Here is a 17,775-nt window from a genome sequence, read left to right as displayed (position 1 = left end):
TTGATGTAGCTAACACTGTTAATCAATATCTTTATTGGTGGATCATGAAGCGTTAACTGCAGCCCTGCCTGATGGAAGTGGCTTGTTCCTACTAGAAGAACCTGTTTATGAGGAGCTGCATGTCCAGGGTTTATACAGAACACGAATTATGCTGCATGTCTCTCTGATCAGTGATGATCTACAGTAATCTCCTACAGCCTCTAAGCTGAATAATAGGACAGTCACTTTTAATGCTCACCTGGACGTGATGGAGGTCAAGTCTAACAACAATAAACAGGAAGTGCGATGCTAGCTTTAACAGTGATTGTTAGTCGTCCACACTGCACATATTCCTTCCAGCTTCCTCAGCAACCAAAGCCTGCACCAAACTGAGCTAACTACAAAACAAAGTGTAGCAGACAAGGCTGATGGGAACAAAGATCAGTGCTCAGACGTCCCTGGTGTGGTGCTGAATGTTAACGTCCGAGCCGCCTTCAGTTTCTCCGACTCCAGACTGACAGCACTGTCATTTTCCTTCCTTTGACTGTGGACACTGTTTGAGTTTAAGAGCAGCATCGACTGAGCAAAGCTGAGGAAAACACAGGCCCTGATCTAAGCTGATGTTTGTGCATCGACAGCACTTCACTATTTACAGCAAATTCATTGAGTCCATGCAAATACATCAAATACAACATGCAAATATTTCCTGTTAAGGACTAGAGCTATAATGTCACATGAACACTCCATCTAGAGTTTCTATCTGTTTGGAGTCCGATTCCACTCAGAGAGACGTGGACATTGATGCAGCGAGTCAGCAGCAGGCTGATTTGTTTACACATCTGACCAGAACACTTGATTTTCTCCCTTTAATTATCCTGCTCTAACACAAGCAGCGATCTCCAGCTGTAGGTGGCCACCAAAGCCGAACCAACAAGCAAGAACTGTGTGCATGCAAACATGAATCCCATTACTCACACCCCGCTGGGCTGATCACTGTGCAGCAGCATCCCGGTCAACTCCTTCAGTGACTCTTCCACACGTCTCTTTAGCTCCACAGTCGGCAGCCTCTCAGAGCAGAGAAGGTCCATGGCCTGGCCTGCAACCTGGCAGGCCTGCAGGACGAAGTCACGAGGACCCAGTGAAGAGGGATCCCTGAACACCGTCACCACCGAGTCGAGGAGCTGGCACACGGAGTCCACCAACACCGACCCTGCGTCCCCACCAGGGCTGAACCATAGAGCCTCCAGACTCCTGCTGTTCCCTCCTACTCGCTGCAGGGCACACAGTGCCTGGAGGAACTGCACATGGGGGTGCAGGGGACCTGCAGGGAAGCTGGAGTGAGTTGTTGGAGAAGGGGGGGTGATGGCAGACTGGGGGTCTGAAGGAAGAGTTCAGGAGTTTCTGAGTCGCTGTTTAGTTGAGGGCTCTGTGCTGTGCAGAACACTTCCTGAACCAAACAGATCCTGAGAAACATCGTCCATTGTGCTGTCACAACCTGGAGGATTTTACACAGACAGAAAATTTAGGTTTCAAAACAGTCAACAAGGATCTGGATCAGACTGATTTAAGTTAACCACACGTCCAAAAAGCAGCAGAGAATAATAATGCCCATCGTGCTGTGGATTACTCAGCAATGAAAGCATAGCTGTGGTGGAGATGCTGGAAAAACCTGTCAGGACTGAAGGAAAGATGGATGGTACTGAACACAGGGCAACTCTTGAGGAAAAACTGTTTTAGTCTGCCAGACCTTAGAGACTGGGATGGCGGTTCGCCCTCCAGCAGGGACTGCAAAAGGTGCAATTTTCAGAAGAATGTGTACAGTGGCTGAATGAGAGCTCTTCATATTTACTGACTGTCAGGTCAGAAGCAAGCGACAAGTAAAGGTTAGCCCAGATAAGACAGGCAATACTTTACACTGCCCAAATATGATTTATGATATTTATATTAGCATAAAGAGCAGACAGTCTTGAAAAACGTCTTCGCATGTTGCTACACGCCCTCGTCTCTGAAGGTCAGGGGGTCACTGAAACCAGATCAATGAGGTTCACATTGTAAAGGGGCTCTGGTCCATGAAGGCTCCAGAGTGTCGGTGAAAAAACACATTCAATATTGGAAGAGGAGACCAAATTGGATTATTATATGAGCTATCACTCATAATGATAATCTTCAAATGAAACCATATCCATTAAAAAGCATAATTACATTTAATTATTTTCTAATATAAACCCTGTCATTACAGCGTGAGGGAGCCATATTTATCCCAATTTTACAGCTGACCTTGAAAGTTGCAAACATGTGGCTGGTGTCTCATAAAAAGTGTTTATATTCTGCTTCAACCTTTTAGCATAAACCCAAAACATTAGCACAGCACATCCTCTTTTCGAGGACATTTGTGCTAAATGATTGTTTCTCATCTAGTCTATATGCGACTTCCTCTGCAGGTCAAGTGTCTGTGCTGTGATGCCACAATCCTACACTGAATAGATGAAGAACAGCAGGTCCAGAGCAGAGCTGCAGCAGAAAGGTTTGAGAAACACATAATATTAGAACAGACGTTTCCCCAGACAAACATATGTGAAGGTAAAGAAGCATTTCTCCCCCTTTTGACCCTGATACTTTAAAATCCCGTCAGCAGGCGTCTAAAAATCTAAAGTATATGGGCTTCAACTCTGGGAACAGGTGGCCCATGACCATCACTTTCACAGCCTGTACTCCTAAATGTCTCCCCTCTACCCTTGAGGTGTTGAGATTTAGGAGGACAAGTGTTTTCCTTGGAACAAATACCGTCATAAAGGCAACATTCACAACATTTATGTGTGAGTCTTTAATGGAGTGGATGGTGTTCTCAAAAAGACACATCCTCTGCTGGGAAACACGTCCAGATGAATGATAACATCATATAAACCAGTCGTGATACCTGCCAAGAACCAGCAAGTAACTTAACTTCTTCAGAGAGAAACCATTTATATCCCACACCTGCAGCTTTATCTAAACAATAATTGCTAATGCTATATCATCAATTATTAAAATTCCCTGGCCTTATGTAAGCAAAAGAATATGTACTACCCAATTTAAATAAATATATATATATATATAAATTCAAGGGCTACATATGAATTTTACATTAGCTCAGAGGTCCCGTACTCCAGCCCTGATTTACTAAAATCAGAAACAAAACACTTCATAACTGCAAACTGCAGGCTTGAAAACATTTAATTTTTTAACACCTTTTTCTGGCCTTTCTTATGAAAACTAAAATGAATTATTAAAACTTTAAGACCTGCAGACACAGGAAATCCGCTAAGCTGAGTTTTGCGAGCAGGCTTGTGTCCCACGGTGTTTTGTATTTGCTGGAGTGATGGGATGCTCCTGTTATTTATCCCAGTGAGCTCTGATAAACGTCCATGTGCTTGCAGAAACACATCCAACTAGAAGGCTTTTGGACCACATGCCAATACTGCGGGTTTGTGTGCCGGGACAGACACTGACCTGGTCGAGAAGTGAGACAATTGCGTTTATCCATAAATCTGACAAATCGACACTGACGAGCGAACATATGAAATCCTGAGCAGCCCTGGGCGATAACCTGAGGACTGCAGGCTCAGCATCGAAAGGATCATGTCAGATTGCAGCTGTCCTTGAGAGATCACTGAAGGGAAGACACACTGTGCTTGTTTGTTGTGAGAAACTGTCTGCACAGTTATGACACTAGTTCACCTTTGACAGCCGCTCTGCAGGTCACTGAATAAATTATTCTCAAACTTCGACTTTTCAAGGGCTTCCAGCAAACTAATACATTTTCCGACAGATACAACAGTTGTTCTCAACAGGTCTAAAAGCAATAGGAGAGGTGTTTGCTGCTGTTAACCGCGCTTGATGAGTAACTCTGGTCTTGTTTTTAGTCACCCACGCACATGGAGAAGGGCCTACCTGCCGTCTCCGTGCTGCTCTTAGCGTCTGACGTCACCCTGGTGAGGAGCAGCTCCTGTCGCAGCCTCAGCACCTCCTGCTGCAGCCTCTGGGCTCGGTCCTTCCAGCTTTCCTCCTGGCTCTGCAGTCTGCAGGCCAACGCCTCGGCGTGCTCTCGGCCGCTCATACCCGGGGGCCTACTCTTGATTACAACCGACCGCCAGGGCGATCTTGGCTTTCATGCAAAACCATTCTGCTTGACTTGCACCTGTCAAGAGGACAGATTTTTCAGCCGGCACCCAACAAAGACTGCGGTTAAAGATTTCAGGCAGGTACGTTCAGGTGAAGTGACTGAGCAGAGTGAGAGTGAAGCAGAGCAGCACATTTATCATTCTTTAACAAAATACAAAACACAGAAACCTGTAATCTATAACCATAATCGCTGCCTTTTAGACCCACATTTGCTGCAATTCTTGTCTCTTAATTGACTCTGGGGATGAAACTAACAATTATTTTAATGATAAAGATTGATCTATTGATTATTTGTCCAAAGAATGCCCTAAGGCCTAAAGGCGGTGAGTTCAAATGTCTTGTTGGCTCGACCAACAGTGGAAAACTCAAAGATATTTGTTTATTTTTCAAAAGGATCAAATCTTCACATTTGACAAGCTGGAACATCTGAATTTGACTGAAACACTGAATATAAACTGATTCTAAAAGTTTATGTAAAATTATTTTCCTTTGCCAACAGACTGATCACTGCACAAATGATTTGATGTACAGATTTATGGGATGAGTATTAATCAAGCAGATGATAAAATATCAGCAAACTGGACCAACTGAAATCATAATAGATTAATCTGCCAATTATTGTCTCAATTGATTAATTATTTCCTCTGTCAATAAACAGTCAAAACTGCAAAAATGCCTGTTGAAACCTATAAACAGTCCAAACTATTAAATGACTAAATCATTATACTAACATCCAAATATTTGCCGATGACTTTCCTGTCAAATTAATTGATTATTCTTCTTATTTCTACCAGCACAAGGCTCAATTATTATTGATCCTCACAATCGATATTGTATTGAGGCTAAGGTTCAGGTTAGCTAGCCTTCAAATCAAACCGATTTATTATTTGACATGAAAGGGATTTTCTTGATTGGTTCCTCTGCATCATATTTATCGATCACTTTAGTGCTAAATATGTTGTAAATATGTCAAAACGATTTTTGTATTTTTGGTCCAACTTGTCTGAGAGCGCAGCTAAGCTAGCACTGTCAGCTAGCACTTTAAGCTAGCACTTTAAGCTAGCACTGTTAGCTTACAGTGTTTTCAGAAGCTTCACCTGAAAACTTCACCTGGAATTTTTACCTGGAAACGTCACCTGGAAACACCTGTGCTACGAAAAACTGTTTTAAATGTGTCTGTGGGAACCTGTGGTTAGCTGAGGTTGTTGTTGTTTACGGCTCCGTTAGCTAAATAACATGACAACAGCACAACTGCAGGTTAACCCATCACCAAACTAATCAATTACCTGTCACCAGGCCCTGCTGTTCCATCGATCAGAGTCTCTTCTCCTCCGACTCCCCATGAAAACACGTTTCCACGCGCTAATTAACCTGCACCGGTGTTATAGCGAAATGTGCGACCCGGCAAATTCGGTGACACCAGAGGTTCGGCCATTAAAAAACCGGTTGTTGACAAACTGTGACTCACCAGGTAAACAAAAAATATGTCATATGTCATGCAATATGTCCTGTGTTAAGTCAAACACATTTTAAAAATCATTCAAATGTGCTTAATAACGTTTTTAAAAACAGGAAATATGTCACATGCGTTTCACCGTAAAAGCTTTTAGAATATCCAGTTTATTTTATATATTTTATTTTGCTGCCTGGCCTCTCAACCAGTCTTATAAATGTAGAAAAGTAATGAATAAGCAGTAAAAATAATTATCTGAACGTAATGGATCAATGATTAAAATACCTACCTGATACTTATAAAATAATAAATAGGTGAAACATCCTGGCTGGCAGTACAAATTTGACCAAACTTTAACATTTTACTGAGGTTAAACCATAGAAAAACGAGAAAAAACAATATATTTACACAACATGACACCAAAAGAATGAAGTCAAATAAATATCAGTTCACCAGTTATCACCTAAAATCACAGTCCTATCTTTGATTATAATAACAATACAGAGAAACACAATTAAATCTTATGTGGCCAGGCCAAAACAGATACTGTCTAACAGATATAGGTCCTGCAAAGATACACAGCTTAAATGTTGGATACTTTTAATTATGTAGAGGATCTGAACATGAACTGAATCCTGGTGTTAATGGTGTTTTTTTCAGTAATTGACTCTGTCCAGTGTTATCTGCCTGCTTGTAGTATAAGCACCTCTTCTGCTCCACCTGATGTCGTATATTTTTTTACTCCCAAATTCCCTCAGTTAAAACTTCAGAAACTGCCTGCACCAGAGTTTCTGTCTGGAGAAATATCCTTCAGTTGAGTATGTCTAAAGTGTCTCAATCATTTGGAGGGGCGTCTGCAGCTCGATCCAAAGGTCCTGCAGCATCGCTGAGCCGCCCACCCTCTCACAGAGACGAAGGCCAACCACTTTCCCAAGGAATCTCATTTCAGCCAGAGCATCCAAGATGTGATTCCCTCAGTCGGTGCAGGCCTGCAGGCAAACAGGTGAGGGTCTGCTTTGTGACTCACCAGCAGCAATAAAATGCCTGCTAGAGCTTCACAATATGGACATAATGTGCACCGTGGATATTGTGAAGGTGAAATGAAGTGTGACAAATGATTTATGAATGAAATCTCTCTTTGATTGTACTTGCTGCAGGTCCAGATGCCGAGAATGGATGCTGTTTGCTGCAAGGAAAGAAATCTTCGGATTTTTCAGATGCCTTAAAACACAAGCTGCTAAACTTTTTTCTTAATTAAAGCCTGTGCAAGTTTCATCAGCTCATGGGTCCCCAGGCATGGATGGGTTTCTGAACAGGCCTAGAGGATTCAGGAAAGTCGAGGGGACTGTTAATTTTTATTGGTGCCTTTGTTATTTGATGCTGTGCTCACAGGTTTACTGTTTGTTTTCACTTTATGCTGCAGGTTGTAACCTCATTAGGGAAAATGCTATATAAACACTTGACTTTAACGCCAGTGTGGATGTGGATGTGGCTGTTTCGCGTCTAGTCTGAGCACGAGACTGTTTATTCCCCGGTTTGCATCCAAACAACCACGCGATGAGGAAGCACGGTCACTGAGTTGAGGTCTGCGTCATGCACCGCAGCATCTAAACTGCCTGACAAATATTTACCTGCCGCCCTGTTCATTTAGTCCACATATTACGGTTGTTGGGGGAAGCAACAGCAATGCTGGGATGGGTGAACAGTATAAAGAAGCGTCCATAGAGGGATGCAGAAACAAAAAGTGTAGCAGCTTCAGTGAATGCAAACAAACATTTGTATAGTTCTCTGTTAATGTGCTAATTCTTTCTGTTACAACAAGTGAGCACAAAGTGCAGTTGGACAAACAGGACAGACTAATCATACACTTCCTTTCGACTGTGTCATACTTACTGCAGCCACTAGAGGACGCTGTCACTTATGGACATAAAAGTCCTTTTGGGGTTTAACTGAGAAATTCAACCCAGTTCTTCTAATGGCCTCCATGTTTTCAAGTGAGACATCCATGTGTCTGGTTTGTGTCCCACTTTCCTCTGCTCCATCACCTGAAGGCTCCAATCACCAGCTGATTTCCAATAAAGGTCAATGCTGGTCCATAAAAGTCTCCAGTGAAGGATCTTCTCTCATGTCTCCTCCAGGAAGCCTCCTCACGCCCATCGTCGCTCTTCAGTCCTCTCTCGAACCAAAAGTCGTTCCTGTTCACCATCCAGACCTGTCTGCCTGCACTCATTGGACGAGACGTGAGACCACCCTCCACTTAAGTCTTTTACAGACTGACACACCTCTCAGTCTGAAACCTGTCTCTAAAAACCTGTCTCATGTGGGCGGAGTTCAGACACAGGTGAGGAAACCATACATGCAATTAGGGAGATTAACCTCAGGAGAACCTACCTGGCTGCAGACAAGATGGCATTATTATTATTATATTATTACAAACTCTTTCTTTTCTATCATAATAAACATACAGTAGGCCCATAAATAATAAATAACAATAATAAATAATAACAATAACCTGTAAGGAGGCCAGATGAAATCAGTCTGATAACTTCACTGTGATGGGGATATTTCACTGATCATCAGGGACCATCAGAACAACTGATCACTGAAATATAGATAAATAGCTGAACAGTGACAGAAGGAGCTTTATAGCAAAGCAGAGAGAATTGATTTTTTTGATCAGTGTTGAGGACACGGTTACAAAGGATAAGAGCCGAGTGGAGCTGCCTGGTTCACTGAGTTTATCTGCTCACAGGCAGGAAACAGCTGAGGTCACGTCCTCTGTGTTTTTAGCAGGAAAAGACTCTCAATTTAAATATGTGAAACACTAATTAGCCTGCTGGGTTTTTACAGGTTGTGTGTTACTGAGTCCAAATCAAGGTTTATTTAGAAGTATAAAAGTTAGAAATACACAATCTACTAAAAACAGTATTTAATTACTATCCAATAGCAAAACACTGCAGAGGGGCCGATTTAATGGCTTTTAGCTGTTTGCTTGTAATGAGATTAGTCTTTGGCTTTGACAGAGAGAATACCTGGGAAAAGGGGGAAATAATACAAATGAGGAATCCGAGGACTGAGACAGAGAGAGAGGGAGAGAGAGTATGGGAGGGACTGAGAGAGAGAGAGAGAGAGAGATAAGGTGCAGTATAAAAACAGCAGTCAGACTTCAGCAGCTCTGAACTTGAGGAGACAGAGCGGATTTAAAAACCTTCTGCTTTACTCCAGCTCTGGATTGTGGTTTGTACATTTATTGTAATATCTGAAAAGAGGCGTGGATGATGGACAGGCCGCTCCCTGTGCCATCTCATTCTGATCTCATGGATATTTAAGTTGGTGAAACAGTGTGAGATGCTGCGGGTGAAGTGACTAAGATGAAGAAGAGGAGGCAGAGGTGTGTGGTTGTTGGATAACTGTCGCCGCGCTTCTCCTGGAGATGGAGCCGCTTTTGTTCTGCGTTTACAAAAGACGCGAGGGGCGAGCGGTGGATGGATGTTTGAGCCATGACAGGGTGATCTCCAGGCTTTCCTTCGAGCTCAATGACAGGGGCAAGTGACGGGGGAAGGTGGCGGGATGGAGAATGCCAGTCAGCTCAAACCAGCGCCTGCCATCTACGGAGAGCTGTTGAACATCTCCACCAACTACACCCATGCCAATTTCACGTCGAAGCCGGAGGGGAAGGACACTAACCTGGCTTTTCAGGCGGGTCTAGCGGTGACCTTAGCCCTCATAACCTTCGCCACAACGCTCTCAAACGCGTTCGTCATCGCCACCATTTACCAATCCCGCAAATTACACACCCCGGCCAACTTTCTGATCGCCTCCCTGGCGGTCACGGACCTCCTGGTGTCCATTTTAGTGATGCCCATCAGCGCGCTGTACACGGTGAGCCAGACCTGGACTCTCGGGCAGGTAGTTTGTGACATCTGGCTATCCTCGGATATAACGTGTTGCACCGCGTCCATCCTGCACCTGTGCGTAATTGCGCTGGACCGCTACTGGGCCATCACAGACGCGGTGGAGTACTCCAAAAAGCGCACGCTGGGGCGCGCAGCCGGGATGATCGCCACAGCCTGGGTGATCGCCATCTCCATCTCCCTGCCGCCTTTCTTCTGGCGCCAGGTGAAGGCAGAGGAGGTGACGAGCTGCAACGTGAACACCGACCACATTTTCTACACTATCTACTCCACCTTCGGCGCTTTCTACATCCCCACGCTGCTGCTCATCGCCCTGTACGGGAGGATCTACGTGGAAGCCCGAAAGCGCATCCTGAAGCAGTCGCAAAACAAGCCGGGGAAGAGACTCACCTCGGCGCACCTGATCACCAACTCCCCGGGCTCGGTGGCGTCCACCACCTCTCTGAACTACGGGACGAACGACACCTCATCCTGTGACACTACCTCGTCCGCGAACGTGAGCCAAGTCAAAGTCACTGTGTCCGACGCGCTGCTGGAGAAGAAGCGGATCTCCGCCGCCAGGGAGAGGAAGGCGACCAAAACTTTGGGAATAATCCTCGGAGCCTACATCGTATGCTGGCTCCCGTTTTTCATTTACACTCTTCTAGTGCCTGTCTGCGAGTCCTGCTTCCAACCGGAGTTATTTGACATTTTCACCTGGCTGGGTTACCTCAACTCCCTAATCAACCCCATCATTTACACCATGTCCAACGAGGACTTCAAGCAGGCTTTCCACAAGCTGATACGGTTTAGATGCTGCAGGGCATGAACGACGATGAGCACCCGCCTCCCCTCAGATCCTAATCATCTGTAAAATGCCAGAATTGAATCAAACTCATCATCACCCACATAAATTTGACTCCCCACGTTTCTCCTGAGGGCAGCGCCAACACCGCCCAGATGCTGCTGCTGCAGTGAGCGTTGACCTGTGACGACTGTGGAAATATTGACCTGCCATCCAGTCTGCACTGTGGTGTGTGATGCTGCTGCATAATGAATGGGCGACACCTCTTAAGCAGTGGATGCTTTCAATGCTGTTGGTGCAGAGGAGAAACGCTGCTTTGCTTTGGACGACCTGGGACTGGGTGTGAGAGCGAGCCCACAGGCCCAGGCAGGGCCCCGCCTGAACACGCTGCACTGGACTGTAGCTGCAGACTCACTTCGCCATATGAGTTTGAAGGCCAACGTCAGTTGGCTCTTAAGCACAAACAGCTTAGGACTAAGCTACCGTGAGCCCCAAGGGCAAAAAATAAGATTTGTGTTTCATTTTCTTGACTCGATGTACTTGGTGCCTACAACAAGTAGTCTAGTTCCTCAGATGTGCCTGGCCCAGACAGAGCATGACTTTCATTTGAGAAAAGATCCAAATTTGGTTTATTCTTGTGGCCAGTGTATGTGTCTTCTTTCCCTTTGTTGCTGTGGCTCCAAAATGAGTGTAAACGTATGAATCTGTATGCGTCAGTGTGATCTCACCTCTATTGGCTGGAAGAGTCTGGACTTTGGTCATTGGACGGGTTCTCATAATGTAAAATAGCACTAAATGTTCCACTGAGAGGAGGAAGAGCCAGTATTTAAAAAAAATCTGTGTGCCAGATTCTTGTTGAAGATATATTTTAATTGTGAATATTAGCTTTGATGTTCCATTTCTTATCACAGCAAAAAATTCACCCTAAACTCCAGCTGGATCTAACTGCGGTCTAACTGGTTCCTACTGCGGTCTCTTGGAATTTGCCATTTGTGTCTTCCCCATCTGCAAAAGCTGTGGAAGATGATAAACACTTTTTAAAGAGCCAGGAAATGTCACTGTATTTTGATCACAATCACATTTTCCCTGGCACCAACCATCACATGTTAAATGTCAAGCTTTAGGTGCAGCTGCTGATCCTTTAACAGAACATCTCTGCTTGAAAAGCATCAAAGCCAACAGCAAATCTGTTTGCTCTGCAGCTCGGCAGAAACAGGTGCAGATAAAACCAGCAAATACTGGTGATAGAAATCAAGCTCAACACGTCCAGAGCCGTGGCTACGACCGAGGACGCGACCTTGGTGTGGTCTGTGGGAATTTGTGTCTGAGAAGTTCAGTCTCCAATTCCAGCCAAACTAAACCTCATGAGTCTTTTGACGGTTGATTCTGCCTCTTAAACCCGACTGTTTTAGCCCTCAAACGTAGTTCAGTCAAAGGGATGCTTTAGTGTTTCTCTGCTCTACTCACAAGCACTTTGGATCAGCACTGACACCAGAGTGCAGGGTGATAAAAGGGACAGAAAACAGCTTTTCAGAGATACATGTATAAAATGTAAAAAAAAAAGAGGCTAAGCTCATCATTTCTGTCTGCTACTGTTGTTTTTTTCTTTATGGTGATTAGTGAACTGGTTTCTTAAGGACCACAGGGTTGCACTGGATGAATGTGAGCTCATTATTTGTGAAATCCTGGCTGTGATCTGCAAAATGTGAACGCAGTCTGATTTATTTTGGACAAATGTACTTTTGCGACCTCTTGCTGAGAGTTAGATGCAACAAAAGATGTCACTCTCATTTCTGTGGACTCACAATGGACAGTTTCTTCACGCAGCAGCTCATTTTTCGTCAAAACCTACATTACCCACAATGCACCTCGACTGCAGAGAGTTGACGGCACCAGCTAATGTAGCCTGGAGCCTTTATCCTGCAGAGCTTTTCCTTTCTAACCTCAGGCCACATCACCTGAGGGCATTTATCAGGGGTCACTAAAGACACACTAAAGGTTCTATAGGGCTCGTTCTCATACACAGAGGAACTGACCAACATCTGGAAACACACTGAGGTGCAGAAGTCAGGGGGTGATTAGCTTAGCTTAGCATCTTTATAACATCTGTCAACAAACAGCACCATGACATTGTTTTTAAATTTCTGTGTATGAACTGAAACATGTTCTAATGCTGATCTTTGAGCTTTAGAGCTGTTAGCTGATGTTTCCTTTAACCTTAGACTTAGCCAGGCTAACTGTTTCCCCCTGCTTCCAGTCTTTATGCTAAGCTAGGCTAACCACCGCCTCATTCTTGTGTAGCATGCAGACATGAGAGTTGTATCCTTCTCGTCATCTAACACTCAGCAAGAACCCTAACATTATACCAAAATAAAAGTGAATGTTACAGTTCAGGACTGTAAAAAGTTAGAAATCTTCCCAAAAATAACAGGAAGTTGCCACAAACTTGGTTAATGCAGCAGTAAAAAAGAGAAAGTCCTGACAGAAAGTCCTGGTGTGTGAAGCTCATTTCCCTCCCTGCATCAGCAGTGGCTGCACCATCCTGCTCCACTCCAGCTCTGCCATGAATAGACTCTGTACAGTATCGATCCGCTCAGTGTGAAACTCATCTGGTGGCTCTGTCGATCCAAGGGAAGTTGCATTTCATTCAGGTTAGCTTCTGCTGTACAACGCTTCTGCACACACAGGTGATGAACTGTAACTGCTCTGCTTTGGAGGGTGAAGTCCAACCCACCTGGAGCACAAAAAAGCACTGCTGCTGTTGTGAAAACTGAAAATCATCAATAAAAAGGTCTATGGCATCATGAGGTTATGATAGTTTGCCAACATTTTCTAATTAAACGTCAGTTTTATTAAGAATCGGCCGCACCGAGGCATCTCCAGCACTGTAAAAAACAATCATGGGAAGGAAAGCACTGACATTTCCATTGGCAGAATCTGCCTGCTGACGATAAAACACTTCACAGATGTGAGATGATGGATGTGCTGTGTGATGGCATTAACGCTTTGCAGCTTAATTAATCAGCAGGGACGGAAAACTACAAGGGAAATGTCACTTCTTCAGAAAGCACGCCTGCTTCCCTTCTGCATATCTGAATACATGCATCCTTCACCATGTGGGGGGGGGGGGGGGGGGGGGGGGGTAACATGGGAACGGGGCACAGCTCAGTGTACGTTCAGTATAACGGGGGTCCTTCACTATGGTGTTACAGTCGTGGTCACAAAATCTGCATATCCCAAAATAAATCAGTGAAGCAACTGAATTATTGCTAAATCAATTAAATAACATTAGATTTTTTTTAAGTGTAAATTCTTGTTTCACAATGTTCAGCACAGAAGAAATGGAGGAGCTGCTCACAGCCAGAGAGAAATAAATCCTGTGCAGAAGGTGGACAGTTTCAGAAACAGCCTGAAAACTAATAATCAGCTATTAAACCCTTTGCTTTCTCTTTATTATGTTCAACTGAACCTCAGATTTTTACTGCAAAAACCATAAAACATATATAATTAGCAGTGAGTACACACTGTACTAACTGGTCCTGGTCTGCCTTTCAGAGTGGAAACAATTAGCTCATTAATTGATTAGCCAATAATCAATTGTTATTTATCCGCAGGCACTGCCATGTTCCAATACGGCATTCAGGCAGCACCTGGGTTCACCTACAAGGCGCCAGGCCAAAAAGTTAGCAGGCTCCACACAACCTGAGGAGCCACTTTGAAGTCAATCGCCCCCTAGTGGCTGCTTGCAGAATATGTTAAAACTCCATATTAGTGGTCAGGACATGAGCCAAACTAAAAATTCAAATCATGTTTTTCCCAAAGCTCATTTTAGGTCGATGTTACCACACTGATGTGTGTACAAGTGCATTATTCTGGCATTTCAGATGATTGGCTGCCCACGTGGCTCCGCCCCTGATCTACTGCACAGAACCTGGTGGCAAAATGTGTCTCAAAAGAAAGACGGCAGCCATGGGGGTCACGGCGTTTGGACTTTGCTTGTGCAGTTTGAAGTGGTGACATATCCATCTTTATTTGCAGTCTGTGGGGCAGTCTACAGTATAGTCTACAGTCTGTGGCGCAGTCTACATCTATAGTCTACAGTCTGTGGCGAAGTCTACATCTACAGTGTACAGTCTATAGTCTAAAGTCTGTGGGGAAGTCTATGGTCTACAGTCTGTGGGGCGGTCTACATCTACAGAGTACAGTCTAAATCTGCAGTCTGTGGGGCAGTCTACATGTCCATTCTACAGTCTACATTTACAGTCTACAATCTGTGGGGCAGTCTACAGTCTACAGTGTACAGTCTAAATCTGAAGTCTGTGGGGCAGTCTACATGTCCATGCTACAGTCTACATTTACAGTCTACAGTCTGTGGGGTGGTCTACATCTACAGAGTACAGTCTAAATCTGCAGTCTGTGGGGAAGTCTACATGTCCATGCTACAGTCTACATTTACAGTCTACAGTCTGTGGGGCGGTCTACATCTACAGAGTACAGTCTAAATCTGCAGTCTGTGGGGCAGCCTACTTTCTACATCTGCAGTCTACAGTCTAATAACAGAAACAAAGGAGGGAAGGTGCCACCGAGCTAATAGTTTCCTTTTTTAATAGCTGAGTTTTTTTTCACGGTCGTTTCCAAAACCAGCTGTTTTTACTTTGAACTTTACTGGACATGACAGTGACGGTCTGGGCCATAATCATCGTCTGGAAACAAGCGATAACAGGCCTGTGAATAATATTAATACAGACAAATTCTTCCACAGTGAAAATCTGCCAGCGTGTTGAAACTGTCCATTTCCGAGACTCCATCTGCCACAACAGAAACATTAATGAAATCTTCCTCCCACTAGAAAAAGCTCTTCTCAGGCTCTAACGACAAACCCTGAGCCAGTGTCATTCTTTCTTATTGTCAGAAATGAAAATAGCGGGCTCCCGTTGAAATCGATCAGACCGCCTGGGCCCCCTGTTTGCTGTTTCCATGGCTGGATGCTCGGCTAAACCATGGCAACGCGAGCTCTGCTGGAAATGGGACTCGCTGCAGACGCCAAATAAACACATTGACTGGAATACAGATGAAGGTGTGAGGTGATGCCACAGCGCTGTACCTGGTCTCTGATAATCAGATGCTCCATGTGAAAACAGATGAGCTCTAACACACAGCGAGACTGACCGTGAATATTCCTCCTGCTGTCGAGGAAGCACAAAACGACAAGTCACACCTGTGGTGCTGTTGTGTGCTGGTTCTGCAGGTTTGCTGAAAGGAAAGACAGAAATGGGTTTTAAGGACAAACAGCAGTTTCCACATGTAGATGAGCTTCATGTTATTGTGAAGGTTTTAATTCTGAACCAGAAAACGTTGTCTTATCCTTAAAAACAGCCTCCCTCTCTCAGCTTTATCGTCTCCTACGGCTCATTGTCTGCAGAGCCACAGCAGATTTCTGCTTCTCGATGGTATCACACTTTTCATTTTTCACTCTCTGGAGTTTTGGCCTTGAAAGTGGCTGCGACTACAGTCTTACACTAAATGAAACTGCCTGTAAGAACCGTTGGAACGGCTCTTTTCACATCTTCCTCTATTGTTTAGCAAATCATTTTTCTCATTTGCAGCTTTCGACCATGTGACACAGTTTTACTTAGCAGGTGGAACCGTCAGTAGCAGAGAACCTTCATATTAACATCCCAAACTATCAATAATCTTGATATTAATGCATGAAGGCCTTACCTCTGTGATGTTTTCTGGTTCTGGTTTGGTTTGGTCTATGGGTTAAATTGAGACTTGGAGCCGTTACCTTTAAGACGTTTACCTGCACTGTGGTAATGCAGCACACGCTGATTTATTTTGGAAGCACATGTCAGATTTAACCTGCACACAGGTAGAAGATGCTTAGAAAGTGTCTCATCTGTGTTTTAGTCCGGTTTTAGTCCGACTCAGGGCTGAAACATGTTAAATATGAGGAGGCATCACTCATACAATCGTCTCTCCTACTCCTCAAACTAAAAAAACAATCAGTCTATTTATTTATTTTGTCCATGTGTAAAAACAGATGAGAACCTGGTTACATCTAAAATCTACTCCAGAAATCCAGCTTCTCTGACGTCGTCTGCTTTACATGACAGATGCTCCCTCTGTCTTTCACGCTTCCTGTTCCTCCACACTGTCAAAATAAGAGTCCAAAAACAACAAACTGCTTAAAAATGTGCTGCCTGTTTAAACTGAGCTGCTCCGCCCGGCTGAAAACTATCCAGTCTGTGTAAGTGACTGTGAACAAACACACATCTGAGAGTGATAGATGGAAACAAGCTAAACGACAAAAACACTGGAAGAAGAGAAAAAAAAATCATGTGAAGATATGTGTAGGTGAGGTGAGATCATCCCACACACACACACTCACACTCACACTCACACACACACACACACACACACACACACACACACACACACACACACCAGCTAAATGTGAACACAATCTATTCGGTGCAGTATCGCAGCATGAGGAACAACAACATGTCAACAAACAGGACAATGAAATGGACTCACACACACGATGAGGTTAGATGGAGACGTGTGTGTGTGTGGTGTGTGAAAAACACACCACACACATATGCCCTCCTACTTGGATTTTGCAGATTTGTTATGTGATGAAGTGGCGACAGATGATAAATTATTTAGCATGACGGCTCAGTATCTGCTGCCTGAACGCCAGAATCCTGAGGAGCTGCTGCAACTGTGACTTCATTGACGGGTCCAAGGATCCAAGTGATCAGACGCAGAAAACTCTTTCAGTGACGTCACGTTTTCCCCAAACCTCTGCTCCGTTTCCACGGGACAAGCGTCGACTGAAAGAAGAAGAAGAAGAAGAAGAAGAAGTTAGTGTAGCGGCGGTGCCAACATAACAAATGGCTCTAATAGTTCCTCCCATTGTAGGTCATTACTTCAGATGACAGCAGCAGCATTATAAAGGCAAACAGCAGTGATTAAAATAATAAGTCAGCCGTTGCATGAATCAGGGGTCTGATCTGGCTGTGAGGCCCAGGATGGAGACAAACTCTGACTTTGTGCAGATAAACTGAGGGTTTCACTTTTCATTCAAGTCTTCAGAAATAATCAGATCACACAGGAACAGATCCACAAAACTACACTCACCTTTTAAACAGGTGGAAAGAAGAGCAACATACAAGGATGAAGAAAATATGATTCTGTCTTATCAAATTAAACATCATCCCATAAATGAGAAATACTGTAGATCCATATTAATACATTACTGTGAGACACCTCCAGGAGCTCAGTGCTGGATTCCTTAGGCCACCAGAAGGTCTGAGTCCATCACCCGAGTCTGACTAATCAATCATAATCAATCAATGTCATGTTCTGACTGATCAGCAGCAAAAAAACAAACAGAAAATTGAGAAAATTATTCCAATTCTGAATTTATTCTCATAGAAAACCAGTGAGTGTTGAAACTGGACAAACTGGTATCAGTGAAT

General features: G+C 44.1%; 1 protein-coding gene and 1 pseudogene across 1 annotated transcript; one reads left to right on the top strand and one right to left on the bottom strand.

Annotated features, from left to right (window-relative positions):
- Positions 1–950: 950 nt before the first annotated feature.
- LOC113143957 (meiosis-specific protein MEI4-like) lies at positions 951–5,451 on the bottom strand (annotated as a pseudogene).
- Positions 5,452–9,163: 3,712 nt separating this feature from the next.
- Positions 9,164–10,315, top strand: LOC113143962 (5-hydroxytryptamine receptor 1B-like). Its single transcript, XM_026329581.1, has one exon. The coding sequence runs from the start codon at positions 9,164–9,166 to the stop codon at positions 10,313–10,315; it is 1,152 nt and encodes a 383-aa protein (XP_026185366.1).
- The last annotated feature ends 7,460 nt before the right edge of the window (positions 10,316–17,775 follow it).

Source organism: Mastacembelus armatus, chromosome 24 (assembly GCF_900324485.2).
Source record: "Mastacembelus armatus chromosome 24, fMasArm1.2, whole genome shotgun sequence".
NCBI classification, from domain to species: domain Eukaryota; kingdom Metazoa; phylum Chordata; class Actinopteri; order Synbranchiformes; family Mastacembelidae; genus Mastacembelus; species Mastacembelus armatus.
Note: the sequence above shows the minus strand (reverse complement) of the source record. Positions and strands in the feature narration are given on the sequence as shown.

Excerpts from the sequence above, each read along its gene's own strand:
- LOC113143962 (XM_026329581.1), top strand. The coding sequence starts at position 9,164 with ATGGAGAATGCCAGTCAGCTCAAACCAGCGCCTGCCATCTACGGAGAG.